Source organism: Callithrix jacchus, chromosome 8, assembly GCF_049354715.1.
Source record: "Callithrix jacchus isolate 240 chromosome 8, calJac240_pri, whole genome shotgun sequence".
In the NCBI taxonomy this organism is placed as follows: Eukaryota; Metazoa; Chordata; class Mammalia; order Primates; family Cebidae; genus Callithrix; species Callithrix jacchus.
The window spans coordinates 79,682,144-79,706,431 of record NC_133509.1 but is presented as its reverse complement, the minus strand read 5'-3'; the positions used below and the strand labels follow the sequence as shown (position 1 = coordinate 79,706,431).

At 40.4% G+C, this 24,288-nt stretch overlaps 3 protein-coding genes across 9 annotated transcripts in view; 1 reads left to right on the top strand and 2 right to left on the bottom strand.

Annotated features, from left to right (window-relative positions):
• FANCM (FA complementation group M) overlaps nucleotides 1-3,855 on the bottom strand; it is an 81,589-nt gene extending 77,734 nt beyond the window's left edge. For all 4 annotated transcript variants that reach the window (XM_035260418.3, XM_078334829.1, XM_078334827.1 and 1 more), the window contains exons 1-2: nucleotides 3,249-3,855; nucleotides 2,521-2,693 (exon numbers count right to left, since the gene is read on the bottom strand). In XM_035260418.3, coding sequence (XP_035116309.3) covers nucleotides 2,521-2,693; nucleotides 3,249-3,756 — 681 coding nt within the window. In that variant the 5' untranslated portion in view covers nucleotides 3,757-3,855. The remainder of the gene's footprint in view (nucleotides 1-2,520; nucleotides 2,694-3,248) is intronic.
• Nucleotides 3,856-7,039: 3,184 nt separating this feature from the next.
• Nucleotides 7,040-24,288, top strand: FKBP3 (FKBP prolyl isomerase 3). Its single transcript, XM_002753855.7, has 7 exons — nucleotides 7,040-7,172; nucleotides 10,767-10,868; nucleotides 11,649-11,756; nucleotides 16,942-17,077; nucleotides 17,585-17,652; nucleotides 20,190-20,287; nucleotides 22,388-24,288. The coding sequence occupies exons 1-7, from the start codon at nucleotides 7,065-7,067 to the stop codon at nucleotides 22,440-22,442; spliced, it is 675 nt and encodes a 224-aa protein (XP_002753901.1). The 5' UTR covers nucleotides 7,040-7,064; the 3' UTR covers nucleotides 22,443-24,288.
• Nucleotides 23,038-24,288, bottom strand: part of PRPF39 (pre-mRNA processing factor 39) — a 32,068-nt gene continuing 30,817 nt past the window's right edge. For all 4 annotated transcript variants that reach the window (XM_078334833.1, XM_078334834.1, XM_002753854.5 and 1 more), the window contains 2 exons: nucleotides 24,018-24,138; nucleotides 23,038-23,779 (listed from right to left, as the gene is read on the bottom strand). In XM_078334833.1, the coding sequence (XP_078190959.1) occupies nucleotides 23,723-23,779; nucleotides 24,018-24,138 (178 nt within the window). In that variant the 3' untranslated portion in view covers nucleotides 23,038-23,722. The remainder of the gene's footprint in view (nucleotides 23,780-24,017; nucleotides 24,139-24,288) is intronic.

Below are 24,288 nucleotides of genomic sequence, written 5' to 3'. Positions count from 1 at the left end.
CACTCCAGCCTGGGTAACAAGGGCAAAACTCCGTCTCAAAAAATAAATAAATTAATTAATTAATAATAATAATAATAAATCTGTTTTGTATGATAGCCAAAATTCAAAGTGTTCTTTCAGATTGTGAAGGAGTTTTGGCAATTCTGAGTGAAATCATTTTATTGTTATATGGCACATGTATCAATATGCCTTCCAGAACTATTACATATGAGAAGTCGGTGGCTCACGCCTGTAATCTCAGCAGTTTGGGAGGCTGAGGCGGGCGGATCACGAGGTCAAGAGATCAAGACCATCCTGGCCAACATGGTGAAACCCCATCTCTACCAAAAATACAAAAATTAGCTGGGCGTCATTGCCTGAGTCTGTGGTCCCAGCTACTCGGGAGGCTGAGGCAGGATAATTGCTTGAGCCTGGGAGGCAGAGGTTGCAGTGAGCCGAGATTGCGCCACTGCACTCCAGCCTGGCGCCTGGTGATGAAGCAAGAGTCTGTCTCAAAAAAAAAAAAAAAAAAAGAAAAGAAAAAGAAAAATAAGCCAAATATATTACTTCTTTTCAGGAAAAATTCTCAAGCATCTTGTAGAAGAAGAAATGATGTTGTGTGCTTCATGGAGCAGGTGTACCTGTTGAAATGTATATCTGGAATATTAAATGTAGTGTAAACTCTCAGGGCTGTCTGGTTACTAATGAAGTCAATGCATGCTTTATTATATTCATGATGTCTTGCTGTTAAAAAAATCATCAAATGTCTAGAAATTTTTTAAAAATAAAATAAGTTAATTACAAGCTAAATCTTCATGTATTCCATACCGTCTGAATTTTTTAAAAAACTGTGTTTTTTTATTTCATTTCATTTTTAGAGACACAGGGTCTCACTATGTTGAACAGGCTGATCTCAAACTCCTGGCCTCAAGCTAAAATTTTTTTCTTCTTTTTTGAGACAAAGTCTCACTCCGTTGCCAGGCGCCAGGCTGGAGTGCAGTTGCGCGATCTTGGCTCACTGCAACCTCCGCCTCCCAGGCTCAGGCAATTAATTCTTCTGCCTCAGCCTCCCAAGTAGCTGAGGCTACAGGTGCACGCCACCACGCCTAGCTAATTTTTGTATTTTTAGTAGAGATGGGGTTTCACCATGTTGGCCAGGATGGTCTCCATCTCTTGACCTCATGATCCACCCACCCTGGCCTCCCAAAGTGCTGGGACTAGAGGCCTGAGCCACGGCGCCCGGCTCAAGCTAAAATTTTTTTAAATGCCCCTCTCAGGTGGAAATTTTTAATATGCTGTGAACTAATTTAATTTGGAATAATACAAATAAGTTGAAAAATATATCAATTTCATGAATATAATTAGGAAGATCAACTATTAAAAAAGATGACAATTCTCCCTAATACAGAGATATAATACACAAATATTTAGAGTCCCCAAAGAAATGGCTACACAAATTCACAAATTGGAAGTGAAATTCCTGTCTATGCCCTAAATGAAATTAACTTTCCCTATCTTTTCCCTTTTATTCTTGCTCTATAATCTCCTCCTGTCATCATCAGCTACTATAGTTTTAACTACCATCTATATGCTTATAATTTGCAAATCTGTATCTCTACCTCAGAACTCTCCAGCAAGATCCATACTTCTATCAAGTATCACCTAATGAATATCTACAGCTGAATTCCTCATAGACACCTCAAACTGAACACATCTAAGCCATCTTTCCATGTTCCCCTAAACCTGCTTTTCATCCAGAACTCACAATCTTCACAGTTTTCCAAGTCAGAAATCTGGGAGTCATCTTACATCCCTTCTTCCCCTCATTAGATACCCTGCCTTTAGCCTTCTTCTCTCTAATCTCTTTCAAATCTTGTCATCCCAGCTAAACATTTTTTAATGAGTCCCCACCAGCTTTATCCCCTATGGCCTATAAAGTGCTTTCAAACTGTTAAGCATAAAATATTAATGACCTGGCCCTTAAGTAGAAGCAGCAAAGTCACCCTTATAGAAAAGGGAAACAAAGTCAATTTCATTCAGTGCAAAGATACAAATGATATCTACAACTACATCCCACTACTTCATCTTATTTTATATTCCTGTCATATTCAACTGGAAGGCACTGTGTTAGGTATGTGGCATACATTATGTCATTATTTTACCTAGCTCACAAAAAAAGACACTGCATATCCACTACCAATCTTTATTAGTTCCAAAACTCCATTCATACCCTATTTTAGATCACTGTCCCAACCATGACTAGGCTCTCTTGATCTGTATCTGACATTAATTATCTGCGTAGGCTTGAAAAACAAAAAGAAAGAAAAAGAAAACAATAATAGCAGCAAAAGGCAACGGAGACACTGATTAGAATGGATGACAGAAAGTTCAGGTATTCTTTGTCACCATATGTTCTGAGATAATAGATATAAAGACTTTAAATAATAATATTGTCAATAACTTCCATCACTAGTAACTATTCACCAAAATACTCTTTAACAATATGTTACACTACAAAACAGCGTTTAACAAAATTATTACCTGGCAATAAGCATAGTTTCCAAGAGCTTTATGAGCTTCATCAATAACTAGACATTTTATTTCAGCAGCGGGACAAGCTCCTCTAGAAAGGTCATTTACCATGACCTGAGGTGTAAGAAAAAGGACTCTCTTACTGCACCATATTTCCTTCCTGGTGAAAGCTTGTGTAGACCCTGGAAATAAAAGTGACATTCTACATTCTAAACTTCAGACTGTTATCCATAAAACATAAATAGCCTAGCCTTTTCAAAATGCAAACACGCTTTGGTAATCTTAAGAGGAAAACAATTTGACAATCTATGGGAATGCTACAAATATCAAAGCAGGCACTTATCTAGGACTACAGCCAAATTGTCTTTAGAGAATTCCTACAAAATGGCATAATGTTTGAAGAGACGCAAACTCTCTTCAACTGAGAAATCTTTTTTCAGGAAGAATGCCAGGAAACATCATGGTCAGTTACTCATGAGGTATACACACATAATAGCTTCAAAACACTATAACAAGCTGCAGATACTCTCGGAAGATTGAATAAAGCAATCCTATTCAGCAGTGTTGCGCTTGCTACAAGTAGAGAATGTTTTAAGAGGGGGGCATAAGATGCATGTATTGTATAGCTTGGGAACTATTCCACATGGGACAGGAATTCCTTTAGCTCTATGTCCACGGAAATGTATGTTTTCCCTGGAAACCCAGCTCTTACTTCAAATTAGTCCAGTTTAAGATACCTGTCATTTCGGCCATGTGGGATTGCGGGATACCCATCACCTGGTAGCAAGCCTCGATCTGCTGTGTCACCAAGGGTTTCGTTGGGGCCATGAAGACCACCTTTCCTGAAGGGAACCAGCGGTAAAAATTATACATGACCACGGCGGCGATAAAGGTCTTTCCCAGTCCGGTGGGCAGACACACCAGCGTGTTGCAGAACAGAGCAGCCCGGGAGATGTGCAGCTGGTAGTCCCGCACTGGACAATTGGTAGGGTAAATCCACAGGGCGCCCGAGGAAGTGCAGAACCCGCCATTCTCTAGACTTAGCTGCTGCTCAGCCTCGTACACCGCAACAAGCAACACATCATCGTCCGACTCCGGCTCAGCCTCCGCTGCTGCTGGCAAAGGCGCCTTGGAGCTGCCAGGGCTCTGAGGTCGCTCAGTTCCGGAGCTGCAACCCGGAGCCCCAGATGATCGGGAGATGCTTGAGCCCCAAGTCTGAAAAAGCGTTCTTTGTCCTCCGCTCATTAGGCCGACAACACCCAAAGGCTTCACTCAGATACCCGTGGCAGCAGCAGCTCAACCGCTACGGTTCGGATCCCCATCAGTTTCCTTCGCACAAAAACCGAACGAGGAGGGACTAAGGCCAGTTTATCCAGTTGTAAATACCGCCACAGAGTTTGCGTTGGAAATATGATTGGCTGGCTTCCCGGAAACTCTCTCCTTTCTTCCGGAGACGCATGCGCATTATAAGGCGTTACTCAAATATGCTCCCTTGAAGTTCCGGTGTTTTGTTTTGTTTTAACAGGCTCTAAATTTAAGTTCCGTTTCCAATGGTTAGGTGTCTGGGAGTCACCGCTAAGGTGATAAATCACTTAAAATGTTATAAAAGAGATTTATTATATATTATATACCAGGGTACCATGAAATACTCATCAATTTGTGAATTTAATGTTATTGAGCCTCTAACGTGTCTCATTCCTTGCACTTTTTTTTTTTTCAGACAGTCTCACTCTGTCGCCCAGGCTGGAGTGCAATGGCGCGATCTCGGCTCACTGCAGCCTCCGCCTCCCGGGATCAAGCGATTCTCCTGCATCAGCCTCCCGAGTAACCGGGATTACAGGAGCGTGCCACGGCGCCTGACTAATTTTTGTATTTTTGGTACAGAGGGGGTTTCACCATGTTGGCCAGGCTGGTCTCAAACTCCTAACCTTGTGATCCACCTGCCTCGGCCTCCCAATCCTTGTACTTTGAAATCGGATATAAGGTAAAAAGCAGAAGTGTGTAGATAGAATAATTTGTCTTATATCTCTATCTGGGATGAGAAAAAAATGCCAAGTCTCTTTTTCACCATGCTAGGAGTGGCAACCCGTTATTTTATTTTTTCTGTTTTTGTTTTGTCTTTTGAGACGTCGTTTCTTTCGCCCTTGTTACACAGGCTGGAATGCAATGGCGCGATCTCAGTTTACCGCAACTGCCTCCCAAGTAGCTGGGATTACAGGCATGTGCCACCACGCCTGGCTAATTTTATGTTTTTAGTAGAGACGGGTTTCACCGTGTTGGTCAGGCTGGTCTCGACCTCCTGAGCTCAGGTGATCGGCCTACCAAAGTGCTAAGATTACAGGCGTGAGCCACCATGCCGGCCTATTTTTATATTTTCATTGTTTAAAGGGAAGTGAACTTGATCTGGTCCAGCTATTCGTCAGAATTTTTTTTTTTTTTTTTTTTTTGAGACGGAGTTTCGCTCTTGTTGCCCAGACTGGAGTGCAATGGCACGATCTCGGCTCACCACAACCTCCGCCTTCTGGGTTCAAGCAATTCTCCTGCCTCAGCCTCCCTAGTAGCTGGGATTACAGGCGCGCACCACCATGCCCAGCTAATTTTTGTATTTTTAATAGAGACAGGGTTTCACCTTGTTGACCAGGATGGTCTCGATTTCTTGACCTTGTGATCCACCCGCCTCGACCTCCCAAAGTGCTGGGATTATAGGCTTGAGCCACCTCGCCCGGCCCAGAATTTAAAAAAAAAAAAAAAGCTTCTTGCAGAGCAGGGGTAACTCATAAGCAGCATGCCCAGAGTAAGCCTAATTTTTTTTTTTTTTTTTTTGAGACGGAGTCTTGCTCTGTTGCCCAGGCTGGAGTGCAGTAAGTAGCACATCTCGGCTCACTGCAACCTCCGCCTTCCAGGTTCGAGCGATTCTCCTGCCTTAGCCTCCTGAGCAGCTGGGATTACAGGTGCGCCCCATCACGCCCAGCTAATTTTTCTATTAGTAGAGACTGGGTTTCACCATGTTGGCCAGGCTGGTCTCGAATTCCTGACCTGGTGATCCTCCCTCCTAGGCCTCTCAAAGTGCTGGGATTACAGGCCCGGCCAGAATTTTTTTTCTTATGTAAGGAGTCCTGATGTTCAACTATTAAATCTTTATTACACATAAGAGCATTATAATAAACGTCGGTGTGCAATTACTCCACTCTAACGAAGATTTCGATCTCAGTCAATTCCTAACTTCTTCTCTCTAAACCTGACAACTTTGAGTAACAGCTGTAAATGTTTCCTTGCGTACTGAAAAAATATATATACATCACAGAGTTACGAGCATTAATAATGTCATTTTCATTAGCAAGTGACATCCTGAGTGCAGCTTCTTTAGAAATTGTTTTGTTCAAGTTTCTGAACTTCGTTTTATACAAACTTTCTCGTGTCTGTATGTGGGGAAGGGGATGAGCAGTTTGTATTTAAGTTTCAGTTGTGTGATCTTTTTTTTTTTTTTTGAGACGGAGTTTCGCTCTTGTTACCCAGGCTGGAGTGCAATGGCGCGATCTCGGCTCACCGCAGCCTCCGCCTCCTCGGTTCAAGCAATTCTCTCGCCTCAGCCTCCTGAGTAGCTGGGATTACAGGCACACGCCACCATGCCAGCTAATTTTTTGTATTTTTAGTAAAGACGGGTTTCACCATGTTGACCAGGATGGTCTCAATTTCTTGACCTCATGATCCACTCGCCACGGCCTCCTAAAGTGCTAGGATTACAGGCGTGAGCCACCGCGCCAGGCAGTTGTGTGATCTTTAAAAGGCCGGGCACGGTGTCTCACGCCTGTAATCCCAGCACTTTGGGATGCTGAGGCGGGCGGATCACGAGGTCAGGAGTTAGAGACCAGCTAGCCAACATAGTGAAACCCCGTCTCTACTAAAAATACAAAAATTAACCAGGTGTGGTGGCGTGTGCCTGTGGTCGCAGCAACTTAGGAGGCTGAGGCAGGAGAATCGCTTGAACCGGGAGGTGGAGGTTGCAGTGAGCCGAGATCACGCCATTGCACTCAAGCCCTGGCAACGGTGCGAAACTCCGTCTCAAAAAAACAAAAGGGGAGGAGAGATGGTGTGTTTCCTGATCGACAAGGACTGAGCCAGTTTAGGTGTGAATTTTTAGAATAGAACTAGATAAAACGAGATGAGGAGCCCATTCAGGGGCTTTCTTTTAACAGGTAATAGACTGAGCTTTAAAGCCATAGTTGCCATAAGCAATAACAGTGAGTAATGGCTGATAAATGTCGCTACCATCATCGGCCGCTTCACAGCGGATATAATTCAGAATTAAGGACCACTAGCGGTCTTCAATTCGGTGAACTGCTGAGACCACTGCGGTAGGTTTTTTAACCCGGACCCAACAAAGAAGCCCACATAGCACAACCTTGACGTCACTCAAAGACAGGTCCCAGTCCCGACTGCTAGAGCAGTGACCCGCCCCTCGACTTCCGTCAGGGGCCACGCCACGCCTCAGGGGGCGGGGCGATGCCGAACTGCGGCGGGCTGGCTCAGTAAAGCAGAGGCGGCGGGGGAAGATGGCGGCGGCTGTTCCACAGCGGGCGTGGACCGTGGAGCAGCTGCGCAGTGAGCAGCTGCCCAAGAAGGACATTATCAAGTTTCTGCAGGACCACGGCTCAGATTCGGTACCGGAGGCGGAGGGGCGGCCGGGCTGGTGCGGCTGAGGGACGCCTCACCCCCCTGGAGATGCCCATACATTCCGTATTCCTCTGTGCCTCCGCCCTCGTCTTCCCGCGGCCGGTGGCCGGGCAGGCCGCAGCGGCCCAGTGTGCGCCTCAGAGCCTAGCTCCCGCCCCTCGGCGTGCCCTACTGGGGCGGCGGAGCAGCTTTATTTCTTGGGGCACACGGGTTGGCAACTGTGGAGTTAGGACCTCATTGGGATCCTTGAGTAGGGGTGGAGGCCAGAAAAAAAGGGACCCGAAGATATTGGGGATTAGGGCGGGGAAGCCGAGGAATAGTGGTGTGGATGAGACTCCTGGGAGCGGGGCGTCGGCTACTAGGGAAAAAGGGATGTGAAGATTTCTATGGGAACGGTTATCCAACTTAACTTTTCTCAACAATTTACTAAATACTTAATATTAATGCGAGTGATTTTTTAAAAATCCGTAGGTTGTGGTTTACGTTTTGGTTTAACATACCGACCCTTTAATGACCTTCTCACCTTTATACTTTCAGGGAGGTACGTGCACATTTCTCTTGTGCAGTGGTCTCCCATTGTTATAAACAGATTAAGAAATTTATTTGAAATTCTTTATACTGTATGCTCTCCATTGTCAGCATAGTCTCCATCTTAACCATATGTCTATAGTGAAGTTATTTTTGTTTTTTTTTTTTCCTTTGGAAATTAAGATCATTCATGTGTCTCTTAAATTGCTGAGATAGTTGTGCACGCCGCATTCTCCTCTGACAAGTGGCAGACTGCTTGTGTTTTCTATACAATTTTAAAAATTCCTAAACTTTAATTTAGAAAAATTGTTTCTGGGTTTTATTTTTGAGCTGGAGTCGAGCTGTTACCCAGGCTGGAGTGCAGTGGAGTGATCTCGGCTCACTGCAACCTCAGCCTCCTGGGTTCAAGCGATTCTCCTTCCTTAGCCTCCCAAGCAGCTGGGACTACAGGTGCGCGCCACCACGCCCAGCTAACTTTTTTGTATTTTTTTTTTTTTTAATAGAGACGGGGTTTCACCATGTTGGCCAGAATGGTCGATCTCTTGACCTCGTGATCCGCAGGCCTCGGCCTCCCGAAGTGCTGGGATTCAGGCTTGAGCCACCACGCCTGGCCTTAAGTTTTTTGTATTTTTAGTAGAGACAGGGTTTCACCATATTGGCCAAGGTGGTCTCGAACTCCTGACCTCGTGATTCACCCGCCTTGGCTTCCCAAAGTGCTGGGATTACAGGCGTGAGCCACCGTGAGGAGATTATATTTTATTTCATTTTGGAAGGGTGTCTTGACAGGGCGATATAAGAACTCTCCAACTTCCAGTTCCTTCTTCCTGAATCATTATCCTGGCAGTTGCATCTTAGATTAATGTAGTAAATATTAATACAACATCTGTAACAAAACCTATTCTCAATGTTTGGAGGTACAAGAGCGAAAAAGAAAGAACATGCATCGGGGAGCTTACCCCATTTTAAGCTATTTTTTCTTAAGCTAATTAATATTTCATCTGAAACAATAGAATAGACATATCATTAACATTTATTAATCCCTTTGTCCTGTACTTCATCATAGTCTTATGAAACAAATCATGCCAATGTGGAATCGAATGTAAAACTGGGCCACTTGGGACAATTTAAACAGACTTGGATTATCAAAAAAAAAATTTTTTTTTTTTTTTGAGACGGAGTTTCGCTCTTGTTACCCAGGCTGGAGTGCAATGGTGCAATCTCGGCTCACCGCAACCTCCGCCTCCAGGGTTCAGGCAATTCTCCTCTCTCAGCCTCCTGAGTAGCTGGGATTACAGGCACGCGCCACCATGCCCAGCTAATTTTTTGTATTTTTAGTAGAGACGGGGTTTCACCATGTTGACCAGGATGGTCTCGATCTCTTGACCTCGTGATCCATCCGCCTAGGCCTCCCAAAATCCTGGGGTTACAGGCTTGAGCCACCGCGCCGGCCCAAAATGTTTTTATAACATAGTAATCTTTTAAACCCACAGCCTTGGCCAGGCGTGGTGGCTCGTTTCTGTAATCCTAGCACTTTGGGAGGCCAAAGGGAGCAGATCACTTGAGGCCAGGCATTCCAGACCAGCCTGGCCAACGTGGCAAAACTTCATTTCTACTAAAAACACAAAAAATTAGCTGGGCATGGTGGTGGGCGCCTCTAATGTCAGCTATTCGGGAGGCTGAGGCAGGAGAATTGTTTGAACCCAAGAGGTGGAGACTCTTACTGTGTGACAGACTCTATGCTAAATGCATCAAATGGATTGTTACATTTTTATTCTTAGAGCAACTGTTTGACATAGATGCTATTATTAATCTTCCATTACAGATATGGCTGAGTCTTGTGGTTTTTTTGTTTTGTTTTGTTTTTCTGGGAGAGGGAGTCACACTCTGTCGCCCAGGCTGGAGTGCAGTGGCACAATCTCCGCTCACTGCAACTTCTGCCTCCCAGGTTCGAGCGATTCTCCTGCCTCAGCCTCCCTAGTAGCTGAGATTACAGGCGCACACTGCCATGTCCATCTGATGTTTTGCATGTTAGTAGAGACAGGGTTTCACCATGTTGGCCAGGCTACTCGCAAACTTCGGAGCTCCGGTGATCCACCCTCCTCAGCCTCAGGGCGAGGCTGAGTCCTTAGACAGGCTTAGTCCCCTTTGTAGTATCAGACAGCTAGGATTTTTTTTTTTTTTTTTTTTTTTGAGACAGAGTCTCACTCTGTCACCCAGGCCGGAGTACAGTGGCGCAATCTTGGCTCACTGCAACCTCTTGCCTCCGAGGTTCAAGCAATTCTCTTGCCTCAGCCTTCCAAGCTAGGACTACAGGCATACGTCACCATGCCCGGCTAATTGTATTTTTAGTAGAGTTGGGGTTTCGTCATATTGGCCAGACAGGTCTCAAACTCCTGACCTCAGGCGATCTACCAGCCTTGGCCTCCCTCCCAAAGTACTGGGATTACAGGTGTGAGCCACCGTACCTGGCCCAAAGAGGTAGGATTTTAACCTAGGTAATATGATTCCACAGCCCATACACCTAGCAATTGTGTGTGTGTGTGTGTGTGTGTGTGTGTGTGTGTAATGTTAGGTATGGTTATCTCAACATATCTGTGTTACCTGCTTGTATAACAGTGAGTCTTCCTAGTCTCCCAAGAATAGGTTACAGATGCCTCAGGATAGCTATGCCCAACCTGGCTGGAGGCTCTCAAAGGCTGCACCCAAGTATCCTCCTGCAGTGAGCAGCTGCCTCAAGTCACCACAGTGTGTTTGCTGTATAAATGTTATTTTTTGTGGCTGCGTGACTGGGAAAAGGTTAAGACGAACCACTCTGTCCAGTACATAACACTGCATTCCAGTCTTGTGAATAATTCTTATAAATATCCAATTTTTAAAAAATCTATCTTACATTTTTTTGTAATGAAATAGAGTATAAACTATAGGTTTTTTTCTTCTTCGATACTAGTACTATTGAAAATACAACTGCTAACATAAAAAGGTCACATTTTCTAATTTTAGACATTTCTTGCTTGAGATAAGTTATCTTGATTACCCAGCTTTTTCCCTTATAGTTTCTTGCAGAACATAAATTATTAGGAAACATTAAAAATGTGGCCAAGACCGCTAACAAGGACCACTTGGTTACAGCCTATAACCATCTTTTTGAAACTAAGGTGAGTATTGTTAGATTCTGTTAACAGAATAACAGAACTTTTGAAATTGTACTTCCTAAAAGATGTTTAGAATGCATTTATTTGCTGAATGTGTTGGAGCTTCTTCACCTGCAGTTTTTTTGAACCATTATCATAAATGGACTAGCTGTCAAATCTAGCAAGGCTAATCAGGAATATGGCAGAATGTTTCGTTATTTTCAAAGGGTTTGGATTTTGTAGCTTAAATTGAGACAACAAATTCTTAAGGCCACTAGTTATATATTCATTAGGGCAGTGGTATTTCCATACTTTAGCATATGGTATATATTAAATTTTTTGTTTTATTATATAAAATGTTATACAGAAAATGTTTCCATTTCACTAATGAATTTAAAGTCTGGTTTAGATTTAAGCTGAGCATTTACAAAAATAAATTTTAAGATATTCTCCCATATTTGTTCACTATGAAATGAGTATCTTCCATAGGAAAAAAATCTTTATTCAGTAGTTATTTGAATAGTATTTATATCTCTGGGTATGAGTTGGCCTTTCTAATGTCATGGTTCTCATTTCAGAATTTATATTGTAAGCTGGTTTGAAAGTAATAATTTATGTTTAAAATAAATTATGAAAAAAAATTTTTCTTTGTTCTTAATTTTCCTTAGACCATTTATTCACAATTGTATTATATAACCTATATTTATTGTGCAGATGTTCATTTAATTGAGAGGCTGAAAATCTTGATGTTATTCCTTGGCTTTAGCCTGTCCTGAATATGATGTTAGAACATTTTCCTTACAGCGTTTTAAGGGTACTGAAAGTATAAGTAAAGTGTCTGAGCAAGTAAAAAATGTGAAGCTTAATGAAGATAAACCCAAAGAAACCAAGTCTGAAGAGACTCTGGATGAGGTCTGTATATACTATTTTCTTATTTTATCATGTGGATTCTAAAAATTGTATTTATTTCTTTATTATTTGCACTAATTTCTCATAGTGAAGGGTGGTTGAGTATGACCACTTTCAATGAGCCAAACAGTTAGTTGGAGTGTGCCATTTCCCTTAGGGACAGAAATAATCCTAAGAACTAGTGCTTTACAGTTATTAGCCTATCCTGTGAAATACTTCTGACATTGTATTTATTATTGCTGCCATAGGTGGCAGACCTTCTGAGCTTTTGAAGCTATTTTAAGACTTGATTCTATAGCCAAGTTGGACTAAGTGGAATAAACTTTCTTTTGATTATTTTTAGCTGTTTCTAATGTACGTGATGTCCCTGGCAATAGAAATAATCCAGGCTTGGCTGCAGGATGTGGGTTCATCTGTCTCAGCTTTCCCAACTCAGGTTTTATATTTTGGTACAAAGGTTTAAAGAAGCAGATTCATTCATTTCTGCAAATTGACAGCCTTAGTAGAGCTAAGATCAGCTGCTAAGAACTAACTTAGCAGAACTGAATAGATTATAATCTTGTCATTTCTGATCATATGTAACTAAGCTCACTCATTGGCTCACTCATTGCTAGCAGTCTTAGTATCAGTGATAATAATCTATTAGTTCTTGTAAAGAGTTGTAGCCTCTTTACAACTCTTGACAATTGATGACAGTGTTGTTTTTGGATATTTGTGGAAAGTATAAGTTCAATTATACAGTTATAGATGCTTATTTTATTAAAGCTAGTTAATTTTGCATGATTTTTTTCCTATTGGCTAAAAAGCACAAATTAAATGATTGTGGGTATATGTGCATATAAAGCAATTTTAAAGTTTATCACAATTGCCAGGCGTGGTGACTCAGGCCTGTAATCCCAGCACTTTGGGAAGTTGAGGTGGGTGGATCATCTGAGGTCAGGAGTTCGAGACCAGCCTGACCAATGTGGAGAAAGCCCTACTAAAAATACAAAATTTGCTGTGCACAGTGGTGCCTGCCTGTGATCCCAGCTCTAGGGAGGCTGAGGCAGGAGAATCGCTTGTAGCCGGAGGTGGAGGTTGCAGTGAGCCAGGCCTGGGCAACAAGAGCAAAACTCTGTCTCTAAAAAAAAAAAAAAAAAAAAATTTAAAAAAGTTTTTAAAAGTTTATCACAATTAATATTTGATAAATATTATATCTAATGACTAGCTACTAAGGTAAATTGAGCAATTATTATTGAAGGGTTTCAGAAGCAACTGGTAACATAGTTTGCCTTCCAGAAAATTAGAATGAGGGTGGTTTTAGGAGACAGTATTTCATTAAGGAGCTAAAAAGTTACAAATAAACTAAATGGCAAGTTCATAAGAGCTAGAGACAATCTAGAGAGATCTTATGAGGGTCCTAAACTATATCATTTTATTTAAAACCTCTTCATTTAACTGGCCAGCTTGAGCCCAATTATGTACTGTGTCTGTTTTCCTAACACCCTAGATTCAAAAGCCTCTTGTCTATTCCCTTACTAACCCTTATTGTCTATTTTGTCTTCATGCTTTGGGACTAGAGAGCAGGCATTATAAACATATAATCATAAAACCTTTTATTGAGCCTGGTATAAACTCATGCTTAATATTAGCCAAGCATGTTTTCTAGTTTCATTGCTACTCAACAACATTTATGCTATCCTTTCCCTATTCTCTATCACATTGCTCATTGCTTACATAAGGTATGTGACATTTTTTCACAAATTTTTACTCACCTTTTTTTTTTTTTTTTTTTTGGAGACAGTTTTGCTCTGTTGCCCAGGCTAGAGTGCAATAGTGCCATCTAGGCTCACTGCAGCCTCCACCCCCTGGGATCAAGTGATTATCCTGCGTCAGCCTCCCTAGTAGCTGGGACTACAGGCATGTGCCAGCACGCCTGGCTGATTTTGGTATTTTTAATAGAGACAGGTTTCTCCATGTTGGCTGAGCTGGTCTTGAACTCTTGACCTCAAGTTACGTGCCCACCTCAGCCTTCCAAAGTACTGGGATTCCAAGCGTGAATCACTGTGCCTGGCTTCCCTTCTCATTATATGTTCCTGTGTTCTCTTTTACCAAAATGTGAACGTCTAGCTATTGCCATTCCCTTCTTCCCAGCTTAAAAGTTCTCTGAATCTTTGTCTCACTTTTCCTTTCTCATGTCTCCTTCAGGACTAACGCTATCAAACATCATCTTTTATTTTAACTGTTCATTTTTTTTTTTCGATTTTCAAGCATTCTAAGCAAGACCTCAGACCTGGAAGGTTAGAAACGTTACATTTTAATTAGTCACCACTGGTCTTCAATATATATATATCCAAATATTTTATTCTTGGCATTCAAAGCCTTCCAAAACGTGGCCACTGCTAAATTCCATATTCCATGTTTCTATAGATGTATTCTTGGCCTGGTGCAGTGGCTAACGCCTATTATCCCAGCACTTTGGGAGACTGAGGCAGGTGGGTTGCCTGAGCCTCTAAGTGAGCCACGAAATATTGAGATATTTTACAGTGATGTGATCACTCCAGCCTCGGCAACAAGACCCTGTCTCTTAAAAAAGGAAAAAAAAAAATGCTGGGTGCGGTGGCTCACGCCTGTAATCCCAGCACTTTGGGAGGCAGAGGCGTGCGGATCAAGAGGTCAGGGATTCAAGACCAACCTGACCAACATGACGAAACCTGGTCTCTACTTAAAAATACAAAAATTCACTGGATGTGTTGGTGTACACCTATAATCCCAGCTACTTCGGAGGCCAAGGCAGGAGAATTGCTTGAACCCGGGAGGCAGAGGTTGTGGTGAGCCAAGAGCATGCCATTGCACTCCCGCCTGGGCAACAGAGCAAGACTCCATCTCAAAAAAATAAAGGGAAAAAAATTATTAAAAATAATTTTTTTTTTTTTTTGAGACCGTTTTACTCTTGTCGCCCAGGCTAGAATGCAGTGGCAAGATTTTGGCTCATTGTAACCTCTGCCTCCAGGGTTCAAGCAATTCTCCTGCTTCAGCCTCCTAAGTAGCTGGGATTACAGGTACCCACCACGACACCCAGTCAATTTTTGTATTTTCTGTAGAGACGGGGTTTCACCATGTTGGCCAGGCTGACCTCGAACTCCTGACCTCAGGTGATCCACCCACCTGGACCTCCCAAAGTGCTGAGATTACGGGTGTGAGCCAGTGCGCCTTGCCGATTGAAATATTTCTATGCTATGTGCACCTGTTCTACTGAGAAGGTCATGGAAGAGACAGGAGTTCATAGGGCAGTAGAATTCTGGAGCTTCAGGGAGTGATAGATTAAGATCCTGCATGGTTTAGGCCTTTGGATATAGAACTATAAGCAGTAATTATTAACATCACTCTAGCAATTGAGTAGACGACTGAAGGTGTCAGAGATAAACACAATTGGACATTAAAGTGGTAAAAACATTTTTTTTTTCAGTCTATTGACAGTAGGGGAAAGAGCTGAACTCCTATCTCATGTATGGAGAGGTAACTGGGTCTTTTGAAACAATGAGGGAATAGGGAGGGATTTAAGTTAGGGAAGTGAAAAATTACAAAAAGCAGGAAGTGGGAGTTGATCCATACGAAACCTATCTGAGTTTGCTAACTGGTGCTTATCAGAGTTAGGCTCCCACAGACTGAGAGACGGGTCCTTTCTTCATCTTCAGGTGTTGCCTGAAACAAAAACAGTAAATTTTTTTGGCAGCCTTAGGTGGGCACTTTAAGGAGGGATCGGGTCCTCCTAGGAATAAGGCCTTGAGCTATTTGAAACTTGTGTGTTTGTTCACATCTTTATAGGCCAAGGTTGAGGCCTTGTGAAGAAGAGGGCTCAGAGGAGCCTAGCTAGAGTTTGGTGAGGGAGAGAATCTTTTGTCAAGAGGTAGACTATTTTGCAAGATCAGACTTTTTTTTGAGATGGATTCTCACTGTTACCAGTGGCACCATCTTGGCTCACTGCAACCTCTGCCTCCTAGATTTAAGTGATTCTCCTGCCTCAGCCTCCCAAGCACCTGAGATTACAGGCGCATGCCACCACACCTGGATAATTTCTGTATTTTTAAGAGAGATGGGATTTTACCATGTTGGCCAGCTTGGTCTCGAACTCCTGACCTCAAGTGATCTGCCTGCCTTGGCCTCCAAAGTGCTGAGATTACAGGCGTAAGCCACTGTACCCAGTATGGATTTTTTTTACTTACAAGTTTTGGAAAAGGATAAAAATCCTAGGTAGGGAAGTGAAAGTGAATAAAAGTTTGCATGACTTGCCCAATTAGAAATAGATCAGAAATAAAGAAAATACTGTTCCTCTTGCTTTTCAAACTCGGGAACTAATAGATTTGAAATATTTGATATCCAACCACACCTTTGTTATTTTATGAAATTTAGAAACCACATACAGATTTGGATAATGCAGATCTCTCTGAATTTGGTCTGAATTCAGAAACCAAATAGATTTAGGTAAAGAGGATACTTTTAAATTCGGTCCATCTCTTTTTTTCTTTAACTTCCTTAGATTCTTGACAGTTAATCTCTCTGCTTTCCTCTCATATATGAATTACTATTGATAAAATTAATCTGTAACTTTTTTTTTTAGAAGACCCTGATAATTTTGCTTTGTTCTAGGAAATATGCCTGTTAGGGCAATTTCATTAGGTAATTTCATCCATTGTGTGAACTTATTTTTCAAATCAGGGACACAGGCAATATCACTGTATTCATTCTAATTGGATATAATAAAAACACCTAGTAATATCAATTATTGCTGCTAAAACAGTTAAAATCTTTGTGGGGGAAAGTTACCATCCCTTATTGTAATGCCTTATGATTTTATAAAAATTAAATAGTAATTAAAAAAAAAACTTTAGGAAATAACTGAAATCATTTTTTGGTTTGCTGAATAATTAACAATCTTGTTAGAAGAATTTTGGCTTCCAAAGAAGCTGGAAGTTTTTTGTAATTAAATTATAGATGTTTAAGTTACATGATATTCATATCACAGCCTTGAAATGAGACACTGAAGTGTTTTGTTTTTTTAAGTCATAGAGGTGGACTAGATGGAAAACAGTTTATTACCAAATCTATCAAACTTTTTAAACTGACTTTGGTCATTGTTGGCTATTGTTTGTCATTCTTCTAAAAGACACAAATTAACAACTGTGTGTATGTTGTTTTTTGTTTTTAGGGTCCACCAAAATATACAAAATCTGTTCTGAAAAAGGGAGATAAAACCAATTTTCCCAAAAAGGGAGATGTTGTTCACTGCTGGTATACAGGAACACTACAAGATGGGACTGTTTTTGATACTAATATTCAAACAAGTAAGTCTAAATGTAATCTTAGTTTTTAGCTTAAAGACATTACAAAATACTTGGGTGGCAGATAGATGAGTAGTTAGCCTTTTTCTTAACTGTCAGCTACTTTTATCAAGATGTACTTTTCCCCAAGAACTACTTGGAAGAGGTCTTCAGTTCACTGATTATTGGCTGGCTAAAGACCTCTTGTTCATTGGAAAGCAAAAAATAAGGAATTTCAGTCTAAACCTGGTTAATGTCCCAAAGTAAGGCTTTAGTATTTGAATAGAAAAGGCAGGATAGTATGCTGTTTTGTGATATAAGCATAGGTCCTAACCCTCTACCCTTTGATAAGAATATAATTATTTTTCAGCTAGAATGTTATTGATGGATGACCTGGCTTTGTAAATTTTTCTTTCTTTCAAAATACATAGTATTGTAATTCTGAAATCAAACCAGTATATTTTTTCCATTGGAACTCCATTTCTTAATAATAGAGTATATCATTAATTATAAGGAAAATCTGTTTTACAGGTGCAAAGAAGAAGAAAAATGCCAAGCCTTTAAGTTTTAAGGTCGGAGTAGGCAAAGTTATCAGAGGAGTAAGTAAAGAATGCCAATGAATCAGTAGATATTCTGGCACATGTTGTTTGTGGTATGATGCCATAAAGAATTAGGCTTGGGGATATAATAAAAAGGAAACAGACCTTGGAGTCTGACAGACTGGGTATAATCACTGCTAGCTGATCTTGTACAAGTTGTCTGGGTCTGTTTTTGCTACCTATAAAGTGAGGACAGTACTGCCTACCTCAAGGTTGTTAGAAGATTAAATGAGTGTAACTTAAGCAACTAATACAGTAGGGGCTTAAATGTTAGTCCCTTCCATGTGTACCCCTTTTATTGTTTTCCTTCATACAGTCAGTCTTTGTCACAGTGTTTGGCCCTCTAAATTTGTCTTTAAGATTCCTATATAATGTTTTATAACTATTGTACCATTTACATATAATTGGGGAAGGTAAAATATGTTCCATTTTAGTACTCATAGAAGCAGAGTTTGTTTCTGAAGCCTGTTCACTTCATACAGCATAGACTGCAATACCAGACAATTGTTCAAACATAAGCATGCTTTAACCTAACTTACATGCTTTTATCTAACTTATAAGTGATAGATAACAGAAGGAAACTCAGAAAAGGGGAAGTTAGGCTTGACCTGTATTGACCATTATAGTGTACAGAAGAAGATAAAAGAGCAGACTGACTGTCACCTTCTATGAATCAGGCTTTCATGCTAGGCCCATTGTTTGCTTTAAATTGTTATTCTCAGAACATCAGACATCAATAATTGAAATGCCTATTTAAATGCAGTTATAAGAACCTTCAATATATTACTCTCTGTACTATCGGTAGGTCCTAAGATATGGTTCAGACAATCATATACAGAATATAAAACATCTTAGCCAGGCACCACGGCTCACAGGGAAGCTGAGGCGGGTGGATCACCTGAAGTCAGGAGTTCAAGACCAGTGTGACCAACAAGATGAAACCTTGTCTCTACTATAAATACAAAAATTAGCCAGGCATGGTGGCAGGCACCTGTAGCCCCAGCTACTCGGGAGCCTGAGACAGGAGAAATGCCTGCCTGAACCTGGTAGGCAGAGGTTGCAATGAGCTGAGATCACGCCACTGTACTCCAGCCTGGGCAAGGGAGCAAGACTCTGTCTCAAAAAAATAAAAACATAATTGTATCTTCCTTTACCAAGTTGATAGCAAGTATATATCTAATTGGGCCATTTTTCTATTTCTGTAACTTACTTGCATATTGGTAAATTTCTTCTAGTCTTCCATATTCTTTTTATTTTGAGATGGAGTTTCGCTCTTGTTGCCCAGGCTGAAGTGCAGTGGCGCGAACTTGGCTCACTGCAATCATCTTCTGGGTTCAAGCGATTTTCCTGCCTCAGCCTTTCCAGTAGCAGGGATTGTAGGCATGCGCCACCTCACCTAATTTTGTATTCCTAGTAGAGACAGGGTTTTACCATGTTGGTCAGGCTGGTCTTGAACTCCTGACCTCAAGTGATCCACCCACATCAGCTTCCCAAAGTGCTGGGATTACAGGCATGAGCCACTATGCCCAGCTAGTCTACCATATACTTAATGTCCAAATGTGACCAGCCTAACTTTGTCCCTTGAGCTTTAAATGATTGTTGCATTTCAACAGTGTAATATTAGGAATATTACCCTTGTGGTCATGTCGCTTTAACTGTTTTTTTGGCAACTAACTTTAAAATCCAAATTTGAAAAATATGGGGAGGCCTACCCAGAAGCCTTTTACTGAATTTCTTTGAAAAGTTAGTTTTACCTTTTGCAAAAGACCCTAGTGCCATAACATTTTAAAAATTGTATTTTATGTAGCAACATGAATCTATTACAATGTGGTAATCTTAAGACAATTTTAGTTGAATACTTGCCAGTATATTCCAGTAAAAATAAACTCTCAAGTTTGCCCTGTAATGTAAAAGTGTAGCAGATTTTTTTATGATGATGCCAATAACAAACTGGTTTTAATAATGTATGGCATGTTAAGGTTTACAAAAAGTTTTTTTTTTTTTTTTTTTTTTTTTGTGAGACAGTCTCACTCTGTTGCCCAGGCTGGAGTGCAGTGGCACAATCCCAGCTCCCTGCAACCTCTGCCACCTGGGTTCAAGTGATTCTCCTGCCTCAGCCTCCCAAGTAGCTGGGATTACAGGCACCCCCCCACACACACACCCTGCTAATTTTTGTAATTTTAGTAGAGATGGGGTTTCACTATGTTAGTTAGGCTGGTCTTGAACTCTTGACCTCAAGTGATCTGCCTGCCTCAGCCTCCCAAAGTGCTGAGATTATAGGTGTGAGCCACCACAGTCGGCCCCAAAAAGTTCTTTTAATATTTAAAAAGCCCTCCTTAAAATACCCTTATTTTTTTCTATTGAAGAAATGGAAGACAAAGATTTAGGGATTCACTGAAGTACATTACCTTAGAATATAGTGAAATCCAGTAATAGATTCTGTGTTTGTTTTAACATATAATCTTGTCTTGACTGCCGTAGTATTGCATGTGCTTTTTGCAAAATACCATTAGTTTTTATTTTGTTCTTGCCTTTAGTGGGATGAAGCTCTCTTGACTATGAGTAAAGGAGAAAAAGCTCGACTGGAGATTGAACCAGAATGGGCTTATGGAAAGAAAGGACAGCCTGATGCCAAGTATCCTTTTTTCCCTTCATAATTAAAGGAAAAAAAAATAATCTCAGGATCACATGAAGATGTGAAAGACGCTGTCTAGGTGAACTTCTAGGTGAAGAATCCTGTCCAGACTATTTAGATGTGTATGTATCAGCACCTCCAACAGACAACAGTATTTTCTATTGGGATAAAGTTCAAACTTCAGCTAGAATCTTTTTTTTTCCCTCTTATTCAAAATCTTAACTTTCAAGACCTTAACTGTGAAGTTTATACTTAAAAGGCAATTACTAATGTTTTGAAGAGTTTAAGAAGTTACAATGCCAGTACAAACTGTAGCAAACTAGGGTGCAAATATGGTTCATAGTTAATTTTATGGTACAGTATAATTTCAGGCAATTAAATTCAAAGCTTAGAAATGGAATAGATGTGGAAGATTACCAATTGTGAACTGAAGGAGATCACAGAATCAACACAGTGTTAGTGTAAGCATTTATTATTACTACTAATGACAATACTCACTGAGAAGTCCAGTTTGAACATTAAAAAAAAAACAAGGAGTGACTCCAGACCATTAAGACCAGACCAATCCAATAGCTAAGAGGGAAGGTGGTTGATGGCTTTTGTTGGTTCCATTCCCCTTGGACCCGGTTTAAGTTTGAAAAAATTCTATTGGCAGCATTCTATCATCTTATCAGATAAACACATTTGGGAATATAATAGCTCCCTTAGCTTTTCAAAATCAAATGGCCAGGATGGGCGAGGTAGCTCACACCTGTAATCCCAGCACTTTGCGAGGGTGGATCACCTGAGGTTAGGAGTTTGAGACCAGTCTGGGCAACATGGTGAAACCCAGTCTCTACTAAAAATACAAAAATCAGCCAGACGTGGTGGCACATGCCTGTAATCCTAGCTACCCTGGAGGCTGAAGCAGGAGAATCGCTTGAACCTGGGAAGCGGAGGTTGCAGTGAGATATGATTGCGTGACTGCACTCCAGCTTGAGCGCAAGAGTGAGACTCTGTCTCAAAAAAAAAAAAAAAATCAAATGGCCAGCTGCAGCTCCCTCTCCCATGTGAAGAAGGATTTGAAGACCAATCTGATGCACATATAAATTATGTAACTCTGAGGTTAGCAGTTTTTTTCTTTGTTTGTTTTTTGAGCCAGGGGTCTGACTCATCCAGGCTGGAGTGCAGCAGCACAATTTCGGCTTGCTGCAACCTCCACCTCCCAAACAGTTCTGCCTCAGCCTCCCTAGTAGCTTAGGGACTACAGGCATGCACCACCACGCCTGGCTCATTTTTGTATTTTTAGTAGAGATGAGGTTTCACTGTGTTAGCCAGGCTGGTCACAAACTCCTAACCTCAGGTGATCTACCCACTTCAGTCTCCTAAAGTGTTAGGATTACAGGCATGAGCCACCGCACCTAGCCTTGAATTTAGCATCTTAAAATGCACAGTAAAAGTTACATACTACCTCATAAAAATTTTAATACAGCATATTTTTTTCCCAGCTAGAATGGTATTACTTTTTTTTTTGAGTACTTAATAGTCTTAATTAAGTGGTAGCTAATTTAGGAGTACTTATAAAGCATCCAGGTAAGGATGATCCTAGTCCTAGCTAAATTTATCTAGTGAGCCTATCTAATCAGCCTATTCTGATAGATTATGATCCCCATTTATCATGAAAAATACTTTTAGGGGCCAGACGTGGTGGCTCACACCTGTAATCCCAGCACTTTGGGAGGCCAAGGTGGGTGGATCACCCTGTCTCTACTAAAAATACAAAAAAATTAGCTGGGTGTGGTGGCACGCGCCTGTGGTCCCTACTCCGGAGGCTGAGGCGGAAGAATTGCTAGAACCCAGGAGGCAGAGGCTGCAGTGAGCAGAGATTGTGCCAGTGCACTCCAGCCTGGTGACAGAGCAAGACTGTCTCAACCAAAAAAAAAAACAAAAAAACTTAGGAACCTCTAGGCTAGTTATGTATTAGCTGCTGAATCAGCTTCAAAGTTTTTCTGTTTGGGATTAATTACTAATATCCAGAATACATAATTGTAATTTTACACTAAGGTTTTGGGGGTAAGGGAAAGGCACTTTTTATCAAATGTACCTTGACTTCTTCAACAGAATTCCACCAAATGCAAAACTCATTTTTGAAGTGGAACTAGTAGATATTGATTGAAATAGCATTGCTTCAGCTCTAAGGATATCAGCAGCAATGACAAAACTTGGCCTTGAAGAAACTTATATAACTAGTTAGAACTTGTTACTATTGTTAAGCGAAGAGTCAACTGGAAAATTCAAGGAGTTAATAAAAGTTGTTTACTTGACCCCAACTTTTGAGAGATGTAATCCCTTATGAATCCCTGAAGTCTAAAATACCTCCCTATAGCTATGTAAAATACTGGTCAAGGAAAACTCCTTTTACCTCATGTTGTAAACTAAGTGGCTCAGTAAAAATTTATCCAGTGTCTTGATTTGACTGATTTGTTTGGTGTTAGTATATTAATTGTTCTGATTAAGTAGCTGAAACTACGGACCTCATCAAACCAGGGAGTAACTCCCAATAAAATTATCTGGACAGACTGTCTGTATAATATAAGGCAAAAGCATAGGGCTTGAGGGGAAACAAAATGCTGTAAAGTCTAAAAAATCATGGCAGGAAGATAATACCTGAATTTAGGAGAAGTGTACTTCAAAAATCTATGAGCCACTAATAAAGGTGAACATAAAATTAATATTACTAATTTATTCCCCCAAAATAAATTCATAAACGATTACTGGATGAGTCTTCAGTTTTATTACAAAAATGAAGATGATCAGTTTGATCAAAATGAAAGCTTGTTCACAAGTCTGACATGAATATTCTAAATACAAAGTCTCCTGAAACAACATTACTTTTGATATGATTTTCATTTTTTAAAGGGATGCAAACATTCCATTTTCTCATTTATAATCTCTATTCCAAGGCATAGAATTTTAATAATGTATCCTTTCTGCAGTTAGATCACAGTTCACAAGTATAACTGAAACAGACAAAACCTGTCAGCAAAGGTGAAAAATCCTTTTTTTTTTTTAAAGGAGGTAAATCCTTAATAACCAGCCCTTATGTGTTTTCAGAATTTTGTACTACACTGACATGATTTGCAGTCAGGCTTTTCTTCCTACCCCTTAAGGCTACAAAATTCTGTTGCAAATGCATTGCAAAAGAATTCTAGACCACTTAATGCAAAAATCAAAAAATAGTTCTTCGATAAAAAGTAAATTTTATAAATGGTAGGAAATAGTATCTGTGGTAAGCTACTAATTGACATTTTTCCCCTATTACTAAACAAATCGTGTTACACAGAAACAAGGAAGACAAGTCATCAAATACAACAAGCTTATACTGTTTACATCCCTCATTAAAAAAAATAACAATTTCATATTTTTCACACACTCCGTTTGAAATTTATATTCCCTTCAGGTTGGAGGGGGAGGATAATACTGTCCATAATTCCAAGGATTCTGATAATTGTACTGAAAGGAAAAAGTAAGTATATGTTAGCATATTAGAACTGCGGCAGTTCCATGTGTAAAAGTATAATTAAAGCAGGTATGTTTAAGAAAACAAGTGTTCACTGCTAAAATTCTAGTTCTTCACCACCAAAGAATGTATTAATGAATTGGAACAAAAACGTTTTCTAAAAAAAAAGAAACTATCCTAATTTATGCTAATAACATCTATGAACAAAAAATTATAATTATGCAGACTCACTTGATACCAGGCACTATAATTATATACAGCTTGATTTGCCTGTAAATCACCATCAATCATCTGTGTAGATGATGAAGTTGTATCTTCTGTATGTGCTTTCTTTTCCTCTGGTTCTTCTGATCTATATAAAATGTCAAAATGGAAACTTTCAAAACTCCGACAGATAAGAACTTTAACGAATAGATGAATGTTATCTGTTTTACTGAAATTTTAAACCACTCATGACTTTTTCAAATTATGAAAATAAAGTATGTAAATTACAACATAAAAA

Coding starts and splice junctions, on each gene's coding strand:
- FKBP3 (XM_002753855.7), top strand. CDS start 7,065: ATGGCGGCGGCTGTTCCACAGCGGGCGTGGACCGTGGAGCAGCTGCGC. Junction 10,869..11,648: donor ACCATCTTTTTGAAACTAAG/GTGAGTATTGTT, acceptor TTTTCCTTACAG/CGTTTTAAGGGTACTGAAAG. Junction 11,757..16,941: donor CTGAAGAGACTCTGGATGAG/GTCTGTATATAC, acceptor TTTTGTTTTTAG/GGTCCACCAAAATATACAAA.